The 15,234-nt window shown below is 32.3% G+C and overlaps 1 protein-coding gene across 5 annotated transcripts in view; it reads right to left on the bottom strand.

Moving 5' to 3' along the window:
* Positions 1-15,234, bottom strand: part of CADM2 (cell adhesion molecule 2) — a 1,054,563-nt gene that overhangs the window by 82,485 nt on the left and 956,844 nt on the right. For 3 of the 5 annotated variants that reach the window (XM_074389151.1, XM_003928313.4, XM_010338904.3), the window contains one exon: positions 190-309. The exons of the other annotated variants lie outside the window; for them this stretch is intronic. In XM_074389151.1, coding sequence (XP_074245252.1) covers positions 190-309 — 120 coding nt within the window. The remainder of the gene's footprint in view (positions 1-189; positions 310-15,234) is intronic. 5 annotated transcript variants of the gene reach the window in all.

Genomic DNA, 15,234 nt, shown 5'->3' with positions numbered 1-15,234 from the left:
AAGCAACACTGAAAAAATAAAATTTTCTCATATTTTATTCCAATAACCCTAATTGATAGTAATTTAGGTGACTTAATTACGTCTCATAATCAAGAAAAATTTAATCTCAATGTTTTTACCCTTTCGAAAAACTTCTACAAAGCTCCAGTTAATGTGCTTTCCAGGGTATAACAAAGAAGTGTACCATACCTCTGATGCTGCTGGTTGTTGCAGATGTGGTTGGGCTGGTTGTTATGGCTACAGTGGTTGTGACTGTTGCAGTGGTAAGTGAGGGGATGATAGTAGTGGGAAGCAAAGTGTTGGGAACATCTGGTGAGTGGAAAAAAACAAAATATAAAACAAAATCATATCATGCAAACAAAAGAGAAACACAAATAATTCAAATTATAAATACATATAACTTATTGAGGTTTAACTTTAACAAGTTTTAACAAAATATCAGGTACAAAACGGACTGTGTCACACAATTCTTGTCATTTTTTTTCACCTCTTTTTCATACTCCAGCACAAAGCAAGGACTTGGAGCAATGTTTGAGAATAAGCAGGTTGTTTGCAATATTTAGAGTAAAATGTAAAATGACAAGAATTCATTTGTTCACTGAGTCATTTAAAAAGTTTGACATGCAGTAGCAAAATACATGTAGGTAAAACAAAAAATAACATGCTTTGTCAAAGAAGTAAACAGAACAACACATACAGAAATAAACACATATATCACCATATAAGATTAACAAAATGTTAACGATGAATGTGTAAATGCATGTTAAACGTGTTTCATTTTTTTTTCTTTTAGGAAGACTGAATGATAGGAAATGAGAGCAATCTTTAGAAACAAACAAACAAAAGAAGCCAATTGTTATTATTATTGTTATTTTGCTTCTCTTGTTCTCACAAATGATGTTAATGCACAGTTTAGAGTCTTGCAATTCTTACCCTTGTTAGCTGGTAACGCCTTCTAATAATTTTGCAGTACCTAGGAGTCTTTAACAAGTATTGAGTCAACTAGCATGGCACTAGATATTCTGAAAGGTTTATGATTTATTTTAATATGGCATACCTAGGAGAGGTTACTGAATATATACTTGAACTGTAACATTGAATCCCTAACCCCTAATTAGTTAAGTTGCTAGAAGTTAACAGTAGCTTCCAATACAGAGAAAATAAATCTACAAAGAATAGTTTAGTGTTTAATGCATAAATCCTCTTTCCTTTTCCTAAAAATCAGCTGAAAATATGAAAAGCAGCACAGAGAACTTTGAAACAATGCAGCCAATGTCAAGCCATGAGAACTTCTGTAAGATCCTCAGAGTCAAATCTTGTCTGAAGTGAATACACATGTAATTTACACAGTGAGGAAATTAGAAACAGTTTCCAAATTACCTATAATTACTGTGCTGAGATTTGATTTCACATGTTTGTTACACAGCCCCCATACATTCAGAGTGTTGGACAGATAATTTTGCTATTAAAAGGCTCCCTGTCATTCTCTCAGTTAAAGTCTTTGAGTCACACCAAACATTTTCTAGTGCTTTACTTCTGATAAATAGCCCTACTCAATCTGCAGACTCTACTCGCTGAATTCTCTACACTGGATACACCAGAAAACAGCATGAGATCGCTCTCTTATCTTGAATATTGATGTTTACACCTGTTTTTCAACAGAGAAAATGCTTCCTGGACAGTCAAATTAAGAAAACAACCTTCTGAAAACTCAGTGGTGCTGCATTAATCACTAGGGAAAATGAGTAAAGCCTGGAGTGCGATTTACCATTATCATAAAGTAGAACTGACTTTAACAACATTATAAATGAAAATATATATATATATATATGTACATGGATAAATATGCTTGTTTACTAATTGTTATAATAACCGTTTATTTTAAGGTAAGATTTCTTAAAAGGCTTAGGCAGACTGGAGGTAAATGAAAACATTTTTCAAATTTAAAAAATGTGTAATTTCAACTTTTATACATATCTAAAATAGAAAATAATATGTTATTTCTTAGCAAAATTATTTGCTTATTATGATCTCAAAATATATGCATTTAATAAAGGCAAAGGCCAATATCTTCCAAGGATATCAAATTTAATAACTAACAATAATACTAGTCATTTAAAACTCCATGTAAATGCCCTGATATTTCAAAATGTATCACAGATTATAACATATTAGCCTATTTACTATCACATAGTCAGTTAGAATAGAGTTGCATAGGATCTTATTCTAATAAGAAAAGTAGTTTTCAAAATAAGTCTCATCATTGGATTATTAAGAAAGGGAATACAAATAACAGGATTTTGCTTTGTTTTTAGTTTAGGCAATAATAATAATAATAATAGTACTATTTGGAGTCCCCCCAACCTCCACCCCACTCATTCCATGTCAAAAAGTACAGGTAATAAATCCTGAATTGTTTTAAAGGCCTTCTATGTATTTTCAAGTACTATTAGCATTCCTGTATAGAGCAAACATCTTGATTTCTTACAAGTGCAAAAATGCGTTAAACATACGTTTTTTCTAGGTTAATACTCCAATAACTTAAAAAGATGAGTAGTTTTAATAATTGTTAATCCACTTTAAAACAACATCTCTAGAATCTTTTAAAATATACAAATAGAAAATGTTACAAATTAGTATTTACATATAACCTGGTTCTTTGTTTATCTCTCCTATCCTTCTCTCTGATTTCATATGTGGCTAAAAGCAAATTGAAAGTAATTTGGTGGAAAGTGCCAATATCACAATTGGGTTTACAAAGTGACCTGACATATAGAAACCTATGTCTGTTACTGTTAAATGTTTTTAACTACTACTGGCTTCATTTTGTTCTGTGTGTACTAAATACTGGTTCAACATTAACTTATTAATTCTGTTCATAGAACAAGGTAACTTGCAGTTATACTAATATTTTAAGTAATTTGCTTAATATGACATGGCAATGTTGGAATATCTTAATATATGCTTTGTATGTTAACATCCTATGATTAATCAAGGGATATTTGAACATAGACATCAAGACAACTGTAAATATAACATTGTCAAATTTATGTCATGTGATGTATAATTTATGAACATTGGAATTTAGAAATGATAACCATCCAATACACAGCTCAATTTATATATTTCACCTGTCATTTCAACACTGCAAAAGATGAGCTCATTTTTTTTTTCCTTGAAGAGGGTATTAATTTTACCAACTATAATTGCATTTGCCTGAAATAAAAGTATAGTTGTAAATAGGTTCAGCACTTCAAATTTACAAAAGAAATTAATTGTGTTGTAATATATATTTATAGTTTGTATTTTTAGATGTTAAGGTATAAAGAGTGAAGAGTCAGCTACTGATAAAATATATAGCTAATAAGAAAGGTATTTGAAATGTGAACTAAGTGAGAGTAACTAGATTTTACCTAGAGCTAATCAAAGAAATTACTAATTATACATAAATTATTTGTACATAATTTAAATCCAAATAAGGAAAGTTTCAATGAGGTTAATCAAAATCAGAATTTAAAATATTCTCATTAATAAGAAATTTGTTTGCTATCTAATCTAACAATAGTTTGCAGACTGTTAAAAGTTTTCATCACAATATATAGGAATGTATAATGACAACTTCTCTGAAATCAAGAAATAATAATTGTTTAAAATTTATTTTGCCAATTGATTCTCATCACATACTAAATACCATATATCACTATATACTAAAATAAAGAATATTTGCTAAAATAAATTGATGGTTTTAGATAGGACATTAAATGAATTCATAAAGATCCAGTATTCATTCCCTATACTTTAAATATATCGTTACATACACACACACACACACACACACACACACACACACACACACGTATAAACTTTAAATATATCTTTATACACACACACACAGAGACACACACACATATATATACACACACAAAATTTATGTAAAGCCTGGACCTCTATGAATATATATATATATATATATATATATATATGCAGAAATTTTCTTGAAAGGGAAATGTGAGCATTTTTATTTATAGGAAACTGAGAAAAGTAAAGGTTCCAAGATATTAAAATATCTGCTTATAATTTTGCCTACACAGAAAGTTTGAATTACAATCAATTATACTTTTCATTTCACTTATAACACATATAAAATACTATTTTCATATAAAAAGAAAATTCAGGAGTATTTCAATAACAGGCAGAATCCCTAAATCTAGTCAATTGAAAAATTTCATAATTGTGCACACAAAACCTAACTAGGCTGCAAAAGTTATTATTGTGAATGTTGGGTTGCCAATAAATGCAATGTAAATAATTTGGGTACTTCTCTAAGAACCCAGGCACATGCAGAAGTATAATTTCAGCTAAAACAACATGTTTGTTGAATCAGGAAACTAAAATCTGTGAACAGGACCATGAGTAAACTTTAGTATGATGAATTCATCAGTCCATCATCTCTCCTGCTCAACCTGCATGGCTGTTCCGAACTCCAAAAGTGCACCCACCATTGTGTTGAGGCAGCCATACGTTAAGGTTTCCTGTAACAACAGGTGCTAGAGTTCCTCAGAGCATACATTTCTGGCTTGTCTTCTTTGTTTTTCAAGTGCCAAGGTAACGTAGAGAAAGGAGCTTAATCCTAGGATACACAAAGACATCTGCCTCTGACCTAAGTGCTCTCTCCAATGACAGAGCTAGACGTAGCTCTTTCTGTGTGTTGTTCTGTAGGTTCTCAGAGAAACATCCTGTTTCACATTTGTTATCTCTTTCATGTCCATCTTTTAAAGCCTGGTTTAAATAAGATCTCATCTGGAAAGCATGCCCCATTTCTGCAAAGAGTTGATCTCTTCCTTCTCTGAGGTTTTAAGCACTTTGCAGACACCCATATACATGTTTATATTTATGTGTTTACTTCTCCCAATAAACTGTAGGCTCAGTCCTATAAATTCATGTGTTCTTGTGTTTTAAAATATCACTTTGTCTTAGACAAATTACTCTGACGCAATCCCTCATTAGCTTTTTATCTCAGAATAGCCACCCTTCTTGATGTACCTAGTAACCTGCTACTCTCAAATCTCAGCCTGATTTCTATATGCTTTGTGAAGACTTCCTTGACCAGCTAAGTCTCAACCTAATTTCCTTTCACCACCCATTGTGCTTTTGAGTCTACCTACTGCTTGCTTCACTTCCTCTCATCCATATTCCCATGACCAATAATGCTTCCATTCATGATATACTGCTATGAGAAGACCCAGAGTTATACGTATCCCACTACTTCCATATCCATTTCTGTCCCTCACTGGAAAACACAAATTAAAAATGTGTGATGTTATAATAAGATTTTCAAATTTGCTCTAGTTTACATAATCAATTTGTAAACTCTATTATTTTCACTCATTTTTAATAAAAAAAATGCAGTACAGTACATTGATTATACCTCAAAGCTCTTCATAAATTCTGGGTTAGAAATTGAGAAGGTGTACCATTTATATGACACTTAACATACATTGCTTGTATTTTTTTTCACGAGCAAATGAGAGTAAGATAACAGAGAATAAACTTCACAGTAAACTTCTGTGCTTTATCAGGGTGCCTAGCTCTATGCTTTCAATTTGGCAGGTGCTTTCTGTTTCTCTGTTTGTTTTAAGAGATGGGGTCTTGGTATGTTGCCCAGGCTGGAATGCAGTGGCTATCCACAGGCATGGCCATGGTGCACAACAGTTCTGAACTCCTAGACTCAAATGATCTTTCCGCTTCAGCATCCTGAGTAGCTGGAACTATAGGCATGCAGCACAGCACTGGAAATGACAGGTGCTTTATCAGTAATGTCACTACAGATGATAATGACAATGATATAGTAGATAGCAAATAGTATCATTCTTAAAAATGTGAATCAGTAACTGAAGCTTATACTTGGTTAATCTCTGAAAAAAAAAGTTGCTTCCCTCTCCCTTTTATCATGTGCAAGGTGATTTTTTTTGTAATTCATTTTAAGAGTCTTCCAGCCAAAAGGTGTACTAAAAAAATTAAAACGCAGCATATGGAATAATTTTATATTTTAAACACAGGTTTTCAATGTTTTTAAAAGCATTAGAGCTCTAAATCATATCCTCCAATTAAAAACAATAGAAACGTGTCTTTTTCTTTCTATTCTAATGAAGGATTTTTTAAAAAATGCCACCACATTTTGTTATTGGAGCTTATTAGAGCACAACAGATCCTGTATAACCTTGTCAAAATGAAATCAGATTCAACAAGCACTGTGCACAATAAACTGAAGAGTGGTACAGCACCTTTTTCCCAATAACGAGCTTTTCAGGTTAAAGGTATGTTCTGTTCTCTACAAATGCAGTGTACAATAATTTCTAACTTGTCAACCTGCTTTGTTTTCTGGCAGTTTCTCTTTTTAAAAATGGCATTCAGAATGGATTTTTCGAAACAAAATTAAGTCTAAAGATTCCCAGAAGCCCAAGCTGCTTGTTTCTCTCCAAGGACTACTGTTCAATAGGGAGAAAAATTGTTACCATTTAGACTGGAATCCATATGTTTACTTTCTTTCTACTTTGTGGCACTAATGCCCTCTGCGAGGGGTGGCCCCAGGATAGTAAAGAATAAATAAAAACTAAGAGTTATTAGGGGAGATGCGGAAATGCTAAAATTTGAAGTATATAATTAGAATTACTATCATAAGATGTGTCTTTTTTGGTGAAAGGTATTCACATTTCCTTATCCTAAAAAAATATAGGGCATTTTTCCTTACTACTAATTGCACTGACAGACATTGGAAGCAATTGTAAGAGGAAAGTTTACTTTATCTGCTTTTGCCTGTGTAAAAAAAGGATGTTAATTTGCTCACATTATGCTCAGCTACATGCAGCAGCCTATTGGATTACAGCGTAAAAGTGGATAACAGCACCAAGTCTCTTACTTAAATGAAAACCACCAGCTTGAGAAGGCCCAACTCACCAGTACATGCCTCCTCCTCAACAGTCATATAGTAACCCCATCTGCTTCATAAAAAGGAACCCTTTTAAAAATTATATTTGAATAAATCCCTTTTCATCCCTCTGATAGCTTCCACTGGTTTCTCATATTAAATGGAATCCTTATACAATAATAATAAAAAAAGCTGTTCTCAGAAAATGAAAAGTACTGCAATTTTAAACTGTAGGCGGTAACTGTCAGTTCTATGTAATTACAAGAAAAGTTTATGAATAAAATCAATGCATTATTTCAAAAAATGTATGTATTTTTTTCTTTTATAATACTGTTTTACATTCCAAACTGGCAAAAGTAAAGTGAAATTTCAAGTAGGAAAAAAATGCATTTGAAGTGGATTATCCTGTATCGTTTAGCTCTGCCCACTTCAATACTGTCAGCCCTTTCCTACTCTTTCCTTAAAATACCCTACCTAAAGGTAAATCACACGATTTGGTCCAATACTTCAAGTTCTGTGAAAATGTAAGAGAATATTACTGTCGTCCATTAAATGAAAGACATAAATCAACTATGAATACACACAAGGAGAACTGTGAGGTAGTAGAAAAATACTGACTGAGAAATCCAAATATTTTGACTGTTCATGTAGGCTCTGTGATAAAGTAGCTGAGAGACATTTGGTACGTCATTTAACCTCTATGCCTCTATGCCTCCTCATCTAAAAATTAAAGACTTTCTACTTTGTCATTTATATAATTTTTTTGGACTAAGTTTTTAACGATCGATCAGAGTCGATCTTCTAAAAGCAAAACATCTTCACTCAAAAAATTATACCTGCCAAAATATTTGCACATGACTTCAGGAGATATGGGAGTTCATAAAGGTGTTTGTTCAGATTCAAAATACAGTGAAACAAATACATTTGTTGCCTCCTATTCTATAATTATTTCAACTGCAAAATAATCTCACATATATAAGAAAGGATAATTTTAATATTAATGTGCTTTAAAATATTAATATTAGTGAACATTTCAGAATACAAAAATTACTCTTCTCAGTAAGCCATCCATATTTAAATAGAGTATGCTTATGATTAAAAACTGTTTTAAGATTTTTTGCATAACAGGTTTTCCCATTTTTATCTTTTATTCTGTAAAATAGTTGCTTAACCCATGCTAGGGTATATGTTTATATTAGATTTATCACCATGTAATTTACTCTGAAAAATGTTTCAGGTTTATCTTAATACTGCTTCTTATTTAATATACAAATTCCATCAAAGAATAAAGTAGCTTCCAGAATCCTGAAGGAGCATTTTTGAGGATGAACTACACTGTGCTGCCTTTTGGCGGGTAAAGAGAGTACTATGCCCACGGCATTAATTTTAGTGAATTCTAATTTTGACATGTGTTTGTTGGCATTTAAAACGTTTATATATTGCAGCTATGTGAGAAAGAGATTCAAGGTGTGGGAGTGCGGAAGCAGGGAGCCTATTAGCCAGTTTTTAAAAGTAATTAAATGAATCCAAATGTAATATTGTATCCTGTAATGCAAAAGGTTAGTTAAATAAAAATTAAATGAGATGGCAATAATGTTTAAAAGATTGTTACTTTAACCTTGCTAACCTATTATCTAACAAAATTACGAAATTCTACTTACAGGTACCTTTTCCACATCCATATTAATAAATAGATCAACTTTGACATATCCTTAGAATGCAATACCTGAATAAAACTAAATAATATTAAGAAAAGTTGTGAATAAACATCTGTTGAGCTTCACTTGTTATATCCACTCCTATCACCTGTATTCCTAATGGTCAGAGCTCTCATGAGCAGCCAGTTTCTCTTATAAAAGGTTAAATTTCAGTTAGCAAAGCCATTTAACTGCAAAAAGATGAAAACATATGTTTGGAGTAAATTGCATAGCTCTTTAATTGCAAAGATTTTTATTAGAAAAATTAATTAATCAATGCACAGTATATGCTGTGAATTACTTAATTCTATAAGGCACATTTCAGATGGGTTGCTAAGTAAATACGTCTTTTTTTCCAATATGGAATAAAAACTAAAGGTTATTATTTTGTTGACCAAGAAATATCAATTATTATTCTGATTTTGCCCAGAAGTCAAGGCTGTTTGTGTGTGTGTTCATATATGTACATACATGCATCTGTATATTCATATATGTGTGTATATATGTAGATATGGGTATGTATGTGTATATATGCATAGTGTGTATATATGTAGATATCAGTATGTATGTGTATATATGCATATGTGTGTATATATGCACATTTATTGCTTCACTAAAATTTTTTCTCTTGAAAACAGGGAGAGACAGTAAGAAACAGATTTAATTATTAAATAAATATTTATTGAGCACCTACTATTCAAAGGCACCATTCTAAGAGCTAGTGGTATAGAAATAAACAAGATGCATAAAGTTTCTGTTTCCAAGGAGGTCATAGTCTAGTGTAAGGATGTAGAATATATTCACATATACAGATGCATACATATATGGTACATACATAGGCATACATATATATATACATATGCAAACATATGTACACACACACACATAGTTAAATTATCGCATAATGATACATGCCCTGTAGAGAATTTAAATGAAGATATGTGTGACTAGGGGGAAATTTAGATGGTAGTGGACAAAAAAGGCCTCACTGAGAAATCGCATTTAATCTAAGATCTGAATAAGAAATCAATCTTGCAAAGACCAGTATTCCTGGCAGCATTCCTTGTGCATCCTGGACAAGTATTCCAGGCAGAGGCAAAATTTCTAAACAGTGAATGACCTTGACAACTTAGAGAAGTTGAAAGAGGACCAGAGAGACATAAGTGGGTGTGTGAAGAGTGATGAGAGATGCCATCAATGTAGGCAGCAGCCATAAGATGCAGGGCTTGGAAAAGTAGGACAATGAGGGTTTGTGTTTTATACTAAGGATGATGAAATGCTTTTGTGTAAGTTTAAATGGGGAAATGACATGAAGAGGCATGCATTTAAAACGTTTATATATTGCAGCTATGTGAGAAAGAGATTGAAGTGTGGAAGCAGGGAGCCTATTAAACAATACTTTAGTAGTCTAAGCCAGCATGGATGATGGAGAGAAGTGGCCACCACATTGGGATTGGGATTTAGAAGCAACGGTGATGGAGCTTCATGATGAATTGGAGAGAAGGGGAGATTGGAATCAAGGAACATTTTTAGATTCTGGAACAAGTAACTATGTTGTTATAGTATTCGTGAAAACTATGTTTCAAGAAGCTACAAAGCAGGTATTATGTAAAAATCTGTATCTTCTATTTTGGAATGCCATTGTTTCTGAAAACTAATGCCAAAATTTCCTCCCATGGGCCATTGCATATTGCTTGAAATCTCTAACAAATTAGCCAATTAACACACATATACTCGGATAGAAAAGCTCTTGAACATTTTGGTAAAGCTGAAGCCTATCCTTATTTGCACATAAACAAATCTAGAAGGACTGGGTGCCACAGATTCTAGCCTTCTGTTTACCTTATTACATACTACAACTGAGAGAAAAGATTATATGTAAATAATGTGAGAAAATATTTTTTAATGATGAAATTGTTTAGTGATAGAAGGCAGGAATGAGACTTTTTCCCATATACAATTCAGTCTGTGATCCATCCAGCACACAGAAATTTTTCTTTCAGAATGGTATTTCTCCACATAATTTTTACTCTAAAAGCAGTAACCTTAATGTATCCACTTAATGCTCATCTTAAAACAAAGACATACAATTAAGCCTTAACTCTGCGTTGACTGTGTACACACACACACACCCCCCTCTTTAGATGTTTTATACTGGAAATAGTGCACCTGTCTCTACTATTTTATGCCATTCCATTTCTCTCTGCAGAGTTCAACAGCATATTCATCCAGTCAGAGGTACACCTTTCCTACAGGCATCAGAGCTCTCCCTGCTTATTCATGTCCAGAAATGATAGCGTTTCATCTCAGCGATTAAAGAAGATACTGTTTTAAGAATCATCCAACTAGTTACTGCCTGGAAACTCTCAACCAGAGATGAGAGCAGCAACCATAGGGCTCTTCCATTAGCAGACTGTTTGTTGCTCCATATGGACGTTTTTTCCATCCCTTTGTCCCTCTGCTGTATATTTTCCATCTAGGCTTCTAAGAAAAATGCTCCAAAGGAAAAATGCTCATTATGAGTACACAGAATTAACTTACCAACTGGTAGGTCTGTTTCCGTGTGAGTGAACAGATTTTTGCTGAATCCCTTTTTAATGTTTGCTAGGCTTTACATCTGTACATAATCCAGGCTTCTTTTTTCCTTCCCCACCCACCCATATGATCTAGAAGATGTACTCTCTTAGTTCTCAGTGTGACCTGTAAAGATCACCTTGCCTAAAAAAATTATGTAGCCTCTCAAAACTTCTAGATGTTTTGCTGCTGGATAATTTAGCAGTAAATGCACATTGCAGAGGCTGGCAACCTTCTAGCTTAGCTACACATTTACTATGAAGCACAGAAGGACATTTTTCATTTTATTGTGATGGAAGTTCTCATTAACTTTCATACCATTGATAATCATGACATGAATACATAAAAGGTATAGCTCTGTAAGATTAGGGACATATTATCATAATCATGTTTGCTTAGTTCTATGGTAAGAAAAGTTCAAAAACAATGTTAAGGTATTCCTTAATTATGTTCCTGATCTGTTTCTTAATGACTACTACATTCGCTAACATATGTATTATTTTGCTAAATTTAGGTCGGGTACTGATAACTCTAAAGGAACTGAATTTATACTTTGCATATCTGTTAAATATTTGGAAAACATGATAAATGGATTAAAAAAAAAGTCTGTTAAAGTGAAAATAAAGATACCATCCATGACTCAATTTTTCCTTTCCCATAATAAGAAAGTTAATCAAAATGGAGAACACTACCCAGGATAGAAGAGTGAACCTGTGTTTTCATACAGTCTCTGAAAATGATATATGTCTACATGAGCAACAAAGCATGGACATTTGCCTTGATGCAGCAGTCTGTAATATCTATGTGTACAATTTTCTGTCTTTGAGTATTTTTTGACATTTATTATTAACAATAAAACTGAGTGAAATGAACATAGCCATCTTACTGATTCTTATAAGCTAAATAGGACAATTTAATATCTTAGTACCTTTCAATAGACCAAAGCATATAGACATTTCTAGTAGTATAATTCTCTATTAAAATTCTAAGACTCCAGAACACTTTTTTATATCAAAAATCCTACCAACTAACAACAAAATATGACATATCCTATTCTCTATATATGTTACTTCTGAAGTAAATTATCTTGGAAACATAAAATCAGCATCATATTTCCATTGCTCTTTAATAGACACATGAACAAATAAACAAAACAAACCGTAACAGTCAAGTGATATTTTAGGGAGACCAAGTTTTCAGATATTGTGATGAACTGATTAGCAGGACAAATATATAAGCTTGATTCTATTTTACTATATAGTATCATAATACTAATTATAGAGATTTTACTTATCTTACTTGGTTGTAAAGATATATTTTACTGGAAAAATAAAATACATACATGTAAGGAAAACTAAACCTGTGGAAAGGTGCATAGTGGGCAATTTTATTCTAAATGATAGCAAGAGTTAAGATAATGAAGGAGTGATGAATTGTTATATAAAACTTATTAAAGAGAAAAATAATGAAGTAAGGGAATAAGTTAGAGCAGTCGTAAAATAATTTTAGCATTCACATGGAGCTATGGTAAAAGGAAAAGTAAATTTGAAAAGGACGGGAGAATATTACAAAAAGAAAACTTTATGGAATGGTGCATCTCAACTCTGCTATAACTGTGAGACAACCTGAGTTCTCCCCCAAAGCTCGATTCATGATATTTGTTACCCTTGTCTACAATCTGGACCTGCCATTGAGAGTACAGCTATTGGCAGAAGGAGAAATGAGTTACTAATTTTTCTGTTGATATTACTGTATTTCTTCCCAGATCTTGGGGAGGCTTTGAGCATGGAGGTGATATTAAAAAGTTGCAGCATCTCTATCCATTTCCCATTTGAATTTTGAGGAGTGGTTATTAATTTATCTAATGAGTTTAAAGGCATGTAAAAGAGACATTCGAAAGCTAAGAGGGAAGAAATTTAGGGTGTTCTTTCTCAAAGCTTCCCAGGTGCTATACATTTCTGACACTTTTATGAGTGTATTTTTAATCAATTGATGATAAAGAGAAAAACATGCATTGCTTCAAATTAAAAAATAAATTAGCATAAGGCCATTGGTCATTCCCTATAGCCATTCCTTGCATGATAAAAAGGTATCTGCTATGTTCTCTACAGTGAGTGGATACATCCAGGTAGTTTTTGCTTCAAGGGAAGATATTCAGTCTACATTATCTGAACTCGATGCTGCATTAGAGGAAAAGGTTGACTCTAACTTATGTTTTTGTATATGATCAATTTGTTATATTGTTGAAATTTGAAGACATTTTTTATCTCATAGCAAAAATTTAGAATTTTCTAATTTTACAATAGCATTAACTTAATTTAATGTTATGACAAGCTTTCAGGGAAGATCATGAGCAATAAACTGTATGAAACTCAGGGGTAAGTTTCTTATCAGAACCTTAGAGTTTGATTGTCCTTGGTATAATAAGATTACTAGAAAGATAATAATAATAATAGTCTAAATTATTATATATCTGTATTACTGGCACTTTGTTAATTTCATTTATGATGCTTGTCATAGTATAAATGGATGTATTACTTATTTTCTATAATTATATATATTATAATATTTGTTACTTTACACATTTTTATAATTATATTTAAATATTTATAAGTAAAAATGATTTGTTACTATTTTTAAACATTCCACACGGAGTTACACAGAGTGTGAACATCTACCATATTATATGACAATCTTCCTATAACTCCCTATATCCTTTCTATTTTGCTTTACAATTATCTAAATGCTTATCTTCCATATTAAACTATAATCTTCTTGTTTGTTATTTACAGTTGCTCCTTCGCACCTAGTAGATAAGTACTAAGTATCTATTGAGTGAATGTAAATTTTTCCCTTGATCCTAGTTCTTCAAATGCTAAGAATAGGAATGGATCAAGATATTCAAAGCCATTAAAACAATGGATATAATCATCCATTGTAAATACATATATAATATGACAAAAGATATACTTCAACACTTTTATAATAATCACAAGATACATACTTCAACATTTTTATAAATAAGCAAATAGTAAGAAAGTACTGTGCTCACAGGAATTAGTTAGTATAACTATGGCCACTAATTTAGCAGGTAAATTTTCCATTGCCAAGCTTGTTCATAAAATGTGTTACTTTCTTTCTTACTGGAACCTTCACAGTGCAAATGTTTCATAGGCATGATGGTTAATCTTACAGGTATTAGTATACTGACTCTGGTTAGGCCTTTCATTGAGTGTAAATTATAGAATGGGCCTTTTAAATTACTACCTGTGCTCTTAATGCTGAAATTTTCAAAGGAGTAATTAGGAGGGAGTGGGGGAATTGCCAGTGTCTATAACACAAAATATCAATGCTTTTAACAATTAGACGTCATAACATTTAAATAATGTACTTCCATTGGCACACAAACAATAAAATCTAACTGTTATGATGGCATCCAGATATTAGATGATTTCACAGGAAAGTGCTCAGACCTCCATCAAGTTAAGAATCAATAGAATCTAGGCAATTGTGATAGAGTCAAAGACAAGGGTCTCAGCTCATGAAAAACCCCCTGTACTAGAGCTATATTAAATTATCACAGCTAATGTAAAATCAACCTTGGTGCAAAAGATAAAAGGGTAAAGTTCTCACAAATGATCACTTATCATTCCATTCCAAAATGCATACAGCAGTCATTATAGATCGAAATGCCACTCAAATTTCATCATTTAGTAGGGTTTTGAAATAGCCAAACCATTAACGGAAGAGAGTAGCTTTTAATATTTATACAACTAGTGACTAATGAAACATTATACCCAGTATGCAAAAGGGAAAAAAACCTTTATTTTGCAATGAACCCAATTGGAGCCCCTTTTAAACACAGCATAATATGGTTTCACTATTTCATCGAGCCTCTCATTACTTGTGTCAATAATCCTAGGTAAACCACTGTTGAACTTCACAGCATTTATCTAGCAGCATGAATAGCATTAATCTATGGGGTGCTTTTGATGAATTGGAGTTCAAAATGCAAAGCCAAAAATGACTTCTCAC

The sequence above is a fragment of the Saimiri boliviensis genome, chromosome 18 (assembly GCF_048565385.1).
Source record: "Saimiri boliviensis isolate mSaiBol1 chromosome 18, mSaiBol1.pri, whole genome shotgun sequence".
In the NCBI taxonomy this organism is placed as follows: Eukaryota; Metazoa; Chordata; class Mammalia; order Primates; family Cebidae; genus Saimiri; species Saimiri boliviensis.
This window is presented reverse-complemented; position numbering and strand designations above follow the sequence as displayed.